Below are 12,909 nucleotides of genomic sequence, written 5' to 3' on the forward strand. Positions count from 1 at the left end.
CATCCCACCTATGGGCATCTAACTTTGCACAAATATCTTTCTCCAAATTTAACATTTTCTGCATCTTTCAGATGTAACTCAACATTTAAAAAGAGGTAAAGAAAGCAAAACTAGAGTAAGAAGATTCCATGACAGCTCAAAGAATTAAATGTCATCTCATTGCACAATTAATACCTATCAACAAGTGTTGCAATGATGCTTATGATCAAATAGGACAATATAAGAAAACCTAAAAAGGATTTAAAATGTTGTTGTGCTTATATGCCAAAATAAAATTAAAAAAAAATAATTAGGGGGTAGTCCAGCTTTTCTGATCCAAATAAACTGAAGCAGATAAAAAGTATAATAATCATCAGTGGGAAGAGTCACATCATTTTGCTTCAATTAGAAATCAAAACCAAGGTTTCTTGCCTTGCAGCATACCCATCAACTGCTCAAAGACTTGACAGCCGCTATCACGGAGTCCGGAGTGCATATATTCATTTGTCACCCACAGCCTGATCCCTGAAATCTCAGAAGCTGTTTCCATTGCCAGTTTGAAGTTGACGTACATGTCTTCATAATAAACAGCAGCAGCAACAGGAACCTGCATGAGGTATGAATTTTGGTCACAACAGCAATAAGGAAAAAAAACTAGTAGGAAAGAGATACGAAGTGTACAATTATGATCATCAAAAGCATGTGCAAGTACATATGCATGGATGGTTCTGTTTTAGTTCAATGTATATATCCCTGTCCATTACATGTTAATATCACATACAATGCTTTCTGACACAGTAAAGCAAAAAGAACTATACTATCTGAAGTCTGAAATAAAGATTATTGCTCCCAGCAAAACAAACTAAGGTTCACGCATGTCTGTGTCTATGAGCGTCAAAAGCCAATAGAAGATACTGTTTAAGCTCATCTATCTGTCTATGATTATTCTCGATGTCCATAAAGTAGGAACTTTGCTCTCTCAAAGAATAATAATTGCTCCTAAATAAAACAATAAACAATCAATAAAAGATCTACGGAAAAAGCATGTCAAAGTATCAGACCTTATTGTTGTTTAATCTACTAATGTCGTACAATGGTGGCCAATCCTTCTTCTCAGCCAACAAATGAGCAGCTTCCTTAAAATGTTCTAAAGCATGGATCTCCTCAAACATCCATGGAAATATCATCTGTATGGAAAACCCAAAGAAAATATTAAGATTTAGCAAAAACAAAGATATAACCATACTATATGACTAATGACTTTCTTTGTGTAAAAATATTTCTGGAAAACCCTGACAAGTTTCGCAATGATGTTAGTAACTTAGCAAGCTACAGGAAGCTTGCTCAAAGAGCATCAAAAAGGTCCAAAGGTTCTCAAAATAACATGTTACTTAGAAAGGCAAATGTATAACAAACAGATGCACAATTAACTCTTATCTATTTAGCAAAGAGACAGTGAATTGTTATTTTTCTTCAATATAATTTATACATCAAATATAACTACTCTTAATTGGTACAAGAAATTTTTTTTCATTCCTTAATTTGCTAAAGTCACAATGTCTTAGTAGTTCACTGTATATGTAGTTGAGGTTTAAAACCCTGTAATTGGAAAGATACATGTACACATGTTGTATCTGCAAGCTATATCCTTTGATTAAATTATTTCTCCAAGACATGATGAAACAGCTAATGACTAGGCTTTCCGATCAAGGACTTCAGTGCAATCAAAGCAGGTAGAGCCTGCAAGAGGTGGAATTACAAACTCAGTGACTAGCTTAATCTTGCTCACTTTCGATGTAGAACTAATCGGAGTATTATAATTTCTCCCACTCAAGGGCTTGACGTCCTCATTAAAGTCCAACATATCCCAGATCAAACTCTGACATGGTGCTTGTGAAGCATAGCCTAGTGGTGGCTCCACGCCGTGATGAGTCTTCTAACTCTATCGATGGATAGCACTTTCTTACTCGAACCCCCTCACCATGCCTAAACACTAGGTCAGTTCTGATATCAAATGTCACGACCCAGGCCTGATAGGTTAACTGGCTTATCAACCACGTTTGGTCGAGATTATTGGTCAAAATGTTTAAGCTAAAATTGATAGTAGTATACTTATTAGACTCTTATAAATCAATCTTAATCTTACTCGTTATTGGGTGATCATGATTAAAACGAGCAATTGAAACAATCATAAATTGGACGGTCGCTATTAAGACTGAGTTGTTCTGTAGGTCTTTTCAACATATCTCTAGGGACATTTACTTGATGCAATAACGTATTACCAGCAATAAGTCTATGAACAAAAATGTTAGGTTAAACTCTAGTTAGCTAGCCCCTTTTACTATGAAATACATCATTTAGGCTCATCCAATAATTTTCATCCACCTAGCTTCAATAGCCCGACCTAAAACTACCTGAAAGATAAAATGCTTTGGCCTTCATGTGCAATGCCTTCAGTTCAATTAGCTTGCTACAACTCTGAGGTTATGCATCAAGCAGGATCTTGATAAAAATATGGATCAAGGAAAAATTGAGCACAATAAAATACCCACAAATATATTGACAAGCAAAATATATATTTTTTTGTACTTTAACTTAATCAATATTTCTTTGTTGCACAACACTTAAATGCATTTATGGGTTTGGGTTTCACAAGTCAAGCCAATCCACATATGTATTATCTCTACTTCAAAGAAACTTGACTCCATGAGTGATACTTCTGCTAATAAAGATTCAGATGAATCATGAATTTTCAAAAGATGCCTAGCCTTTCGATGATCAACACTTACCTCTCCAGTAAAAAACACAGGACGACCTTCTTTTGCAGCTCCGACTGGATCAAAAATGCTCTCATATTTGCCCCTTATTTTTTGAGCAGACCATTGTGATGGAGCGCCCTACATCAGAAAGAGGAATAAGCAACAAAAAACAAATTGCAAGAACATGTATTAAGTTACAACATCTGGTTAACTAAAGGAAGTTTTTAGTTGGAGGTAAACATTTGGTTACCTGGCAGAAGATTGATTCATGCAAAAGAGCATAGAGTGGGTTTGTATCAAAATCTAACCAGCTCTCAAACTGCCAGAAGGATATTAAGTCAACTATTGTAAATTGAGGACTCTTTCATTTAATTCTGAAGTGGGAAATGATTAAACCAGAAACATGCACAACTGAATACAACACGAGGATCCATGAACCATGGAAGCATCAGAGTTTTGTTTTCCTTCATAGCTTTCGTCCATTTAAGTGTGCACGTACAATAAAAAATAGTTCAAAGAAGAATGTGCACATGTTCAAATAGATTAACAATATAAAAAAAAATGCAAAGATGGGAAAAAGGGCAAAGAATGATATTTACAGCCTTCAAAAAATAATAACTTATGCGCTTCCCCGTGCCCGGAACTAGTTCAGGATCCCAGACCATCTCGAACCTGTAGTAAAAAAATGTCAGACCAAGCTGCAAATGCTAACAGATATTAAAAATGAAATGGTTTCTTACATGTAATGCAGACGTTCAAAACCACCACTAGAGCCTAAGCCAGCAAGGCCAAGAGTTTGCAACCCTTTCGGGGTTAAAATACCTCCAGATGGAAGAGGCACCTAATCGGATATAGAAACCTTATATGCTCTAGTTAAAGCATTACTATAATATTAAAAAGATTGCAATTATAAGAAAACAACTAACCCCTCCACCTTCAGCTTTGGCCAGATAAGTCACAAGATCACAAATTACTTTAACATCCTGAGGGAACCGCTTATAGTACTTCTCATTTTGATGCACAACCTGCTCAAAACAGGCTTTGTATACAACATCTGCAGTGCAACCCTTTCCAATTGGTGGAAGCCCACCAGTTAAAAGAACAGATTTGAGGCCTTCTGGAGCAAAACTCAAATAGGTAACGGCACAAAAGCCACCGAAGCTCTACACCAGTAAAAGACATGCAAAGTAACTGAGCTTTATCAAAGTATTCATTTCACATATAAAATCATCAGAAGCTGAAAAAACTAGATAGTTCTATATGATAGGCCAAGAAATGTAATAGATTTAACATTGCCAATATCTCAGGTTATAAAATTTCACACAATCATCTTTGAATAAACATGACAATCAAAATGGCAGGTCCGAGAATCATGGTGTAATATATATTTGGCACATGAAGCATTCAATAACTCTAGAAAACATTCATGGCAGAATTTATACTTGCCCTAACACCATCCAGGTTCCAGAATTTGGTACAAGATGTGTGCGAATAAACTCAGCATCTTTTACTATATTATCTGCTCGAAAATATTGCAAGTACTCAACCAACTTTGCTGAAGATGGGATTTGCAAAAGAGATGACACTGTTAAGGGAGTCGATAAACCTGTTCCTCTCTGACAAGGAGAGGTAAAATCTGAGAAATATGAAGTGAAATTAAAAAAAAAATAAAAGATTGAAATTCTTTGAAACCCTAGATCATGCCTGATCAAGAAAAACAACTCTATATTCTTCACATGCTCTCTTCAGCCATCCACTAGCCTCAGTAGGCCGAGGGCTTTCAAATCCAGGTCCACCTTGTAGGAACAGTATGTAGGGCAGTTGTTGCTCTTCCTTCCCAACTACAAAATAAATGGAGATATGAGTTACAGACGATGGAACATCTTAGAATAGGGACTAGTAAATGCTCGCTCCTATGGTGCTTGAAAGTGACGTGTTAACAAGGCTTTGGGTGGAAGCCCCACAACAGCACCTAAAATTGGCTTGCTTCTTGCACTGAAGCCAATTCAGAAGCTAAACCGTCCACGAAATGACTTCATCAATAATTCAACCAAATCTTCTCCTAAACACGTACCGCATCAAGTGATCAGTTATTCTAAATTTCATCCTGTAGTCGATCCAACTCCTGATTCGTTCTTTCGATGGCTAGAAAGCGTTCAACAAGAATTCCATTTGCATATGATTCAGAAATTCAAATAGCAATAATCACTACACCCTTTGCTTTTCCACTAATTCAGAGAAAGCAGAGTGTAGATGGATTCTCCAGAAGGCAGTGGACTGTCACACATCTAGAAAGCGAACCAACTGGCGATCAAGAAGAACATATTGGAGAGCATTTTGCAACGACGCGTTACCCTTCTACTAATTTCTGCTAATGCTGTAGATGCAGAGATAGAGGAGAGAAAAGATAGATTCTGTTTAAGGCAGTGGAGTACCACACAGCCATTTCATAAAACCCTATTATTCTAAGAAGGACACGTTACCGGCGACAACCTCACGGGCAAAGACGGTGATACTAGGGCCGGAAGGGGCGGCGTAATCGAGTGGGACGGTGAAGCGATGGTCACGGAGGCTGAGATCCGGGACGGAGTACCAATCCCCAGCGATCTGGTGCTCCCGATCGGCGGCGGCGGGGGCCATCACCGTCGTGTAGAGATGTGGCGAAGGAAGGTGGTTTCGGTGGCGCCTCAGAGAGAGGAAGGGCCGAGCCGTTCCGCACAACGCCACGGCGCGCGTCAGTTATATCAGCCCTCGATCGACGAGCTAGCGAAGAGATCATCAGTTACGTCACCGAGAGCGGCCGAGCTGACACGTACTGTTCGCATCGTTCAATGTGACGGAAACACTTACGTAGTTTATACTAAACCATCTAATACAAGGAAAGATGGGCATTGCATTACGAGGTTTATTATCATGGATTAATCGACTTTACATGATTAGATGCTCCTTTTATGGTAGTAATACATGCGTGACTTCGCCATCCAAAGTCGCGGCCGCTTCATTTCTTCGCACGTGTGATGCTCCATGGACGATGGACAATGCATGGGGACATGTCAATTGCTATGTCCATAAATGATGAACATTAGATTTTATTTTTCTAGTATGTTGCTATCTCTATATGCAATTTGAGATCTAAAATTGATACGAATTCACAAGATAGAATCATATCTAAAATAATCAAGATTAGTTGCGATAGAACATGTTAGAATGTTTTCTTCCTTAGGATATAAAGTTTATCTATAATGCTCACAATTTTTCAGTGGATATTAGTAATATTAGTTCACCGTATGTTTGTTTTCGTCTTCAAAATTTGTAGCACTTGATATCAAAATATAACAATATATAGAATGTGTATTTGATTATGATTTGAATCAGATATCAACTCAACAATACTCTTAGCGAATTACTTCGTTTTGCACAATTATAAACATACGAATCGTATGATTAATTCAAAGCCGAAGCTATTCAAAACAATCAAAAATATCTTGAGATCTCAAAAAATGAATAAAAGCTTTGTAACAACCTACACTGATTCAAGACTAATTACAAATTATCTGTTGCAATAAGGATTTTGTACTTACGAAAATAAAATATTTAATCTTATTTTTCCTTATACCATAACTCTGCTGATAAAAATACTACCCGTGCTTAATGATAAACCCTATAATATTTTCGTCAATAGATTTGACGACGTGAAAGAAACGAAATTAAATATTTTATTTTTATAATTATAAAAATCTCAATATAAGTCTTGAAACTAAAAATAACTAATCATAAGAGGTAATATATAATTAACCGCTTATTATAGCAGCATTTATATGAATTCAAGAATTGCTTGGGAAACCTGAATAAACTTAAAATTCAAATTCTTTTACAGAAGTTTCAGGAAAACTGGGCCAGAAGTTCAACAAGTGAAGCATCGATTTCCACGAGGAATCACAACATGACCATTGAACATCTTAATAAGCTACGTACAGGTGTCATCCAACGTGCTCATAAAGCCACCTATAAAACCAGCGCCATTGCAGTTTCCACATAAGATGTCCTTCTTACCTCTGCAAAGATGAAGGATATAAGCATCAGCAGTGTAAGATCCAATAATTTTCACTCTCAAAACAGAATTCACTACTCTAAAAAGTTAGCAAAATGAGGTGCAGCCCTGTTCGGTTTATTCTGAAGTAGTAAAATGAGATATGGGTTACAAGACTGAAGCGCCTAGCAACTGTACCCTAAGACCAAACATTCAGATAACTACAAAGACAATGCACAGGAAAGGTCAAAGACAGGCAAGGTAAGGTTGATGCTTAGTGTCGTATTGGCAATGTCAGCGCAGATGCCAAGTTGATCGCCAATGCTCCCACCTATGATTCAGTCGTGAACCAGGTTCAACTTTAACTTGTGATCAAGACATCTCCTATCCATGAGCCAACCAAAAAACACAAGCCAAAAGATTCTATCAAGACCCAAGGTGACCAAGAAATTGATTTTATGGAAAAAGCATACCACTGCATCAGGTTGATCCTATCAAGGGTATGTAATATATACATAAGCCTAAGAAAAAGAATGCCTTTCAAGACCAAAGGCAATGCCAAAAATTGATTCTCAAGAAAAGGTATACCACTGCATTAGGTCAGATCAGATAATTTTTCACCCCAGGAGAGTCCGTTTGGCACTCTATATTAGGTTGATTTTCTGTTTACAATCCTTTTCATATGAAGGTCACCTCAAGATCTGCACACAACTGGAATTTGTTTTAATTTCACTTTTCCAAAATGATCATAGGCAATAAAAATGTTTCCTCTATCTCCAAACATCAAAGTAAATCACAATTACAGTTCATTCACTCTTTTTCATATTTTTCATCTGCTAAACTCACAGACTAAAGTACAAAATAGCAAGCACAACCAATCTAATCATATGACTAATCTATTGTCTAATGCTCTTGAAATTTGTCTTTCATCAGATCAATGTACTACCCATGTGTGTAAGAGAATATTATCGATGTGCCTGATAGAGGAAGTGCTGCATTTATTCGATCAACCACCTACCTGCAAAGCCAACACAGTGCTCCAGCTTTAAATTGCCCATTGAAGTGATCGACAGAATTCACACCAGTGCCTTTGCATTGTGTGCACAATTTTGCACCTGTTATCAGATATGGTATAAGCAGTTTGCATTTTTTTCCAAAAGAAAGAGAAAAAACTATATTGATAAGCTAAGCAAAACGAATACAACCCAGCATGTTCGTGTCACAGCGAACCAAAAAAGCCAAATCGGAAGGTAGACTTCCCGAAAAACATCACAAGCAGCTGTTCAAGCAAAATTAGCCAGCCAATTGGCTGGCCTATTTTAAGCAGTTAGCATTTAGCATCCAAAGATTCAATATGTACCAAATAACACTAAGGCCCTTTTTAACAAAGTGATATCTTTAGTGAAGTAATTGTTTGTAGTTTGTTCGTGTACTTGACAGATTATATCAGGAGTTGCAAAAATTACAGCACTTTAATAATAGCCAGTTAAATACTATGGACAACATGAATTCTTCAATACCAGAGATTTAAGGATCATTTTATGTTCCTCTTTCTCTTGTTGTAACTTTATTAGATGATTATCGTCACAATGAAATCTTTTGATTCCTTCCTTCCCTATGCATATGAATCTGAAACTACTAAAGAAAAATCATCTAAAGCACTGATCGTGTAACCATTCTAAAACTGTGTGTAGGGGTAAAAATGACATGAAAAAGAAAATAAAGAAAAAAAAAACGTGAACGAGATTGCAGCTGTCATAAACATATACGTGAATTGGAACTTCTTCCATCATGTTCATAATCAATGAACCAAACAAGAATCCACCAAGACAAATCAGTCTGAAAACCATTGTTTTTTAAATCAAAATGAAATGGAATATCAAGCACAAAACAACCAAAGTGTCAATGGATATGTAGTTAATTAGAGCTCCTAAGAGATCTAACAATAAAAATCTGAATTTGTATACCATGTTAATTTCTTCTGGACAAGTCGCAAAGACAAGATCAAGTTACATTGAATGACAAACTACAAGAAATAGCTTCTAATAGCAATTCAATATATTTTGCTACTTATAATAGCTTCTAATAGCTTATAATGCTTGCATTACGTCAAAATCTAACATGCTCTGCGTCGTAAAGTTAGACAACTGAGGTTGAAAGAATAGGAAAAAAACAGCAACAGAAAAGATAAAGCTGCCATCTTCACTTTTTTCACCTACAGATGAATGAAAAAGAGCTTCTTGACATAAATAACACATCCAAGATCAAGAAAAGTCAGGAAACCCAGGGTCAATCACTCACCATTCCCCTCACAATCAGCACATATGAGGCTTTTCAGTTTCGTGGCCTTATTAGAATCACTCTCTGTAGCCTGCCCAGGAAGAAGCTTGAATGAAGCAGCAGCGAAAGATCAATCCAAAGGAGCTCAAACAGCACTCACCTTAGCCTTATTAGAATCACTCTCTGTGGCCTGCTCAGGAAGAAACTTCAATGAAGAAGCAGCGAAAGATCAATCCAGAGGAGCTCAAACAGAACTCACCTTAGCCTTGAGAGATTGAAAGCTAGGGTTGACACCACGGGAGATGGGGTTTGGGAAGAGGAGATTGGACTTGAGAGAAATATTAGAACAGGAACCAGAAGGCTTCCGGTGGGGTGAGTCGACGGAGCCCACGATGGTGGCGAAGCACACGATGCTCGCCATGACAATGGAGGAGGATGACGCAAGGAGAAGGGGTGGTGGGAATCGGCTGGGGGTTTCGGCGGCGGAAATAAGATGAGGCGGACTGTCCTTGTATTTACTTCGTTTACCACAGGAGATTTAAATTGACCGATATACCCTTTTGTTGTTTCTCGTGTATTGGGTAAAAAGGTAATATGATTGGGATATTTTGGATTATTATTTACAACTTTTACTATTTATAATTTTCTTTTAAAATCTTTTAATATGTTGAAAAATATGAAAAAAAGATAAAAACACTATGGAAATAAATAACAAACACAAGATCAAGAATACTATAGAAAATATATTTAGGCTTGAAATGTGTATAAACACTTTCTTAAAAATAATATTTGTATTATCTTCTCAATAAGATTCCTATGGGTTTGATGCAAATAGTTTTAGTAGATATGATAAGCCTTTAGAACATCTGCATTGAGTAAATAATAAAGAATCTTCAAAGAGGAATTAAAGAATATCTAATTCAATCACTTGGAGAGTAAAGAAGAAGAGTGTGAAAGAGATGTCTACATTATCTACCCTCAAATACCTATTTATAGATTATTTTTCTCAAAAGACACAACCTTTAAAAAATAACTACCAAAATAACTACAAAAGAAACCACCTTTTCAAATAAATCTTTTGAAAAGAATTTTTTTTTCTTTTTAATTTGAACAATTTTATAATAATCCCTCACTTGTTCAAATTTAAAATTTTCTCCAAGCGATTAAATAGTATTTATGAATAAAGTAATATATCTTTCGATTTGAATATTACCTTAGTGTAAGCATCATAAAGTGAAGTTAAGTTTTAAATTTATTATTCCTAATGACAACACTAGTGATATCACACATATAAATACAGCATCCTTGTATTCCTCATAAAATCTCGCTCAGCCCTGATATGGCCTTGGGCTCATCCAAGTTCATGAACTTTTATAAGAGAAAACTCCAACTCTCAACCGAAGCGGCACCACTTCTAAGTTTATATAGGTGAAGTTCTTATAGTATCTTTGTCACTCTTTGAGATACTTGTCCTAACTTGACTGAACTTCATTAAGGGTATAATTAATTCAACCCTCATTCAGTGACAACCAGCACTTTAACATCTTTAGATGGGACTCGTTAAATATTTCAAAATGCTAAACCACTCCACATGTCAATGACTTGTTCTTACCCTTTGAATTCTTCATTACTCATTTCATAATGTTGAGTAAGGTTGCTATCATTGGTGGATCTTTTATTTAAGGAGTTTTAGCCCCATCCATTTTGATGTTGATCTTACAACTTCTCTTATAAGAGGTTTGGTGAATGGATCATCTTCCACTTACAAAACAAGAGGAATTATTTTTGCCTTTCATACACGAGTGCTTCTCCTTAATTTATGAGATTGCTCTCTAACCTTTTGTGAACTTGATTGATGTCCAATCAAAGGAATATTAGGTTGCTCACCAACCTTTTAAGATGTCTCCATTAGTGACTCTTCACTAGTTGGAGGATGAATATTATTACTTGAAGTTATTAAATGTTCAAAGAACTCCACATCTCGAGATTCTTACAATATGCAAGACACCCTACACTTTAAAATAACCAATGTTAGGTTGTCTTCATTTCCATAACTCATATGAAGAGATCTTATTCTTTTTAAAGGAAATTCTATTTAAAATATGACATGCAGCCAATAAAGGTTATCCCCACAAATTATAAGATAATTTAGCATGTAATAATATAACATTAATCATCTCTAGATAAGTTCTATTATTTCTTTCTACTAATCCATTTTGCTCAAGTGTTCTAGGTGCTGAACATTCATGAATTATACTATGTTGTTCATAAAACAAGTTAAATTCATGAGGAAAGTATTCTCCTCCTCTATCACTTCTTAAAACTTTAATTTTCTTCCCTAATTGATTTTCAACTTCTGCTTTATATGCCTTAAAAGCATTAAAAGTATCATTTTTATGTTTCAATAAGTACATATGTGAATCTAGACATATCATATATAAAAGTAATAAAATATCTATTACCTCCTCTTATTAATATGTCATTTAATTCACATATATCAGAATATAATAAATCTAACAAATTAGTATATCTTTCAATACTTTTGAAGGGTTTCTTCATCATCTTTGATTTAATACAAATTTCATATTTATTAAGATAATCAAAATGATAATTTATTAAGCCACACTTAACCATTCATCTAATGGTGCTAGTTCAAATATGTGCTAATCTATCATGTCATAATGAATAAGAATCAATAATAGAAATAGAAGCAATATCTTTATTAAATTTAGAATCATTGTCAATCTATTTGACCATTCCCTCAGCAAAATAGCATTTTCCAACAAAAGTTCCATTACGAGATAAAATTAACTTCCCGAATTCAAATATAAATTTAATTTAGGTTTGCCAAGGAGATTCCCACTCACTAAATTTCTACTCATATCTGGTATATGAAGAATATTAATAAGAGTGACTTTCTTACCCGAAGTGAAAGTGAGTTCCACATTTCCCTTGCCAATCACCTTAGAACAAACTTCATTTCCCATTTAAATCTCTTGCCCTTCTGTAACTTCTTTGTAAGTTTTGAAGAGTGTCTTATCATAGCAAACATGGATGATAATACAAATATCATACCACCAATCATAAACCTTGCCAAATATGGCATTCACTTCGCTCATCATAGTGATTATATTATCATATCCCTCAATGGAGTTGACTTCTGGTTTCTGGCCCTTTTTAAATCTGCAATCCCTAGCAAAATGATCAGGTTTTCCACAAACAAAACATCCTCTACTCTTTGGCTTCTTAAATTTTCTTTGATCCCTTTTGGGGCCAAAATGATTCTTCTTGTTTTGTTTGCTTTTGTTGAAATTTTTAGGCTGATTCACAACATTTGCTTTTATATTGCCAAAAGAGTTCTCACTCTTGTCTCTCATCCTCGATTCGAAGATATTTTTTAATTTGCTCCAAAGTGATATCCTTAGAGTCATACAAAATCTTCTTCCTATACTCTTTCCAAGATGAAGGCAACTTGGCTATTACAGCCCCTACTTGAAAAGGTTCAGGAAGTTCAATTTTTTCAGCCTTCAATTGATTAACAATGACTTGCAACTCATGCACTTGTGCCAAGATTAGCTTGTCATCCATATACTTGTAATCAAAATATTTAGAAATTAAAAATTTCTTTGTACCTTCTTCCTCGGCATAATACTTGAATTCCAAAGCATTCCAAATTGCTTTTGCAGATGGTTCTACCATATAAAGATCATAAAACCGGTCCAAAAGAGCATTGAGAATATGTACTCTACATATGACTTCATCTTCATTTCTTTTCTTTTGTTCAGCCTTGACTTCATCGGTGTCATCGTCGGTTGAATCAGGAATTGGTCGAAGATTAGGATCAAGCACATAGAAGATCTT

The 12,909-nt window shown here is 35.5% G+C and overlaps 2 protein-coding genes across 4 annotated transcripts; both read right to left on the reverse strand.

The window, feature by feature from the left end:
* Positions 1–332: 332 nt before the first annotated feature.
* LOC135652740 (uncharacterized) lies at positions 333–5,508 on the reverse strand. Of its 2 annotated transcripts, XM_065173940.1 has the most exons (10): positions 5,222–5,508; positions 4,443–4,579; positions 4,181–4,354; positions 3,665–3,901; positions 3,479–3,579; positions 3,338–3,410; positions 2,989–3,057; positions 2,769–2,876; positions 1,041–1,166; positions 333–586 (listed from the first exon to the last, which is right to left on the reverse strand). In XM_065173940.1, exons 1-10 carry the CDS (start codon positions 5,376–5,378, stop codon positions 392–394), a joined length of 1,377 nt encoding a protein of 458 aa, XP_065030012.1. In that variant the 5' UTR covers positions 5,379–5,508; the 3' UTR covers positions 333–391. The 2 variants fall into 2 exon arrangements, with proteins under 2 accessions (XP_065030012.1, XP_065030013.1); XM_065173941.1 differs by lacking the exon at positions 2,989–3,057.
* Positions 5,509–6,569: 1,061 nt separating this feature from the next.
* On the reverse strand, positions 6,570–9,542 carry LOC103971246 (protein BUNDLE SHEATH DEFECTIVE 2, chloroplastic). 2 transcript variants are annotated; one of them, XM_009385222.3, is made up of 5 exons: positions 9,308–9,541; positions 9,209–9,238; positions 9,070–9,139; positions 7,787–7,883; positions 6,570–6,793 (listed from the first exon to the last, which is right to left on the reverse strand). In XM_009385222.3, the coding sequence occupies exons 1-5, from the start codon at positions 9,467–9,469 to the stop codon at positions 6,706–6,708; spliced, it is 447 nt and encodes a 148-aa protein (XP_009383497.1). In that variant the 5' UTR covers positions 9,470–9,541; the 3' UTR covers positions 6,570–6,705. The 2 variants fall into 2 exon arrangements, with proteins under 2 accessions (XP_009383497.1, XP_009383498.1); XM_009385223.3 differs by lacking the exon at positions 9,209–9,238 and having other exon boundaries at positions 9,308–9,542.
* Between the last annotated feature and the right edge of the window lie 3,367 nt (positions 9,543–12,909).

This window comes from Musa acuminata, chromosome BXJ3-11, assembly GCF_036884655.1.
Source record: "Musa acuminata AAA Group cultivar baxijiao chromosome BXJ3-11, Cavendish_Baxijiao_AAA, whole genome shotgun sequence".
Classification (NCBI taxonomy): domain Eukaryota; kingdom Viridiplantae; phylum Streptophyta; class Magnoliopsida; order Zingiberales; family Musaceae; genus Musa; species Musa acuminata.

Excerpts from the sequence above, each read along its gene's own strand:
- LOC135652740 (XM_065173940.1), bottom strand. The coding sequence starts at position 5,378 with ATGGCCCCCGCCGCCGCCGATCGGGAGCACCAGATCGCTGGGGATTGG. Across the intron at positions 4,580-5,221 it reads TGCCCGTGAGGTTGTCGCCG|TTGGGAAGGAAGAGCAACAA; the intron begins GTAACGTGTCCT and ends TTTATTTTGTAG. Across the intron at positions 2,877-2,988 it reads ATGAATCAATCTTCTGCCAG|GGCGCTCCATCACAATGGTC; the intron begins GTAACCAAATGT and ends TTTCTGATGTAG.
- LOC103971246 (XM_009385222.3), bottom strand. The coding sequence starts at position 9,469 with ATGGCGAGCATCGTGTGCTTCGCCACCATCGTGGGCTCCGTCGACTCA. Across the intron at positions 7,884-9,069 it reads TGCTGATTGTGAGGGGAATG|GTGCAAAATTGTGCACACAA; the intron begins GTGAGTGATTGA and ends ATCTGATAACAG. Across the intron at positions 6,794-7,786 it reads GCACTGTGTTGGCTTTGCAG|AGGTAAGAAGGACATCTTAT; the intron begins GTAGGTGGTTGA and ends TCATCTTTGCAG.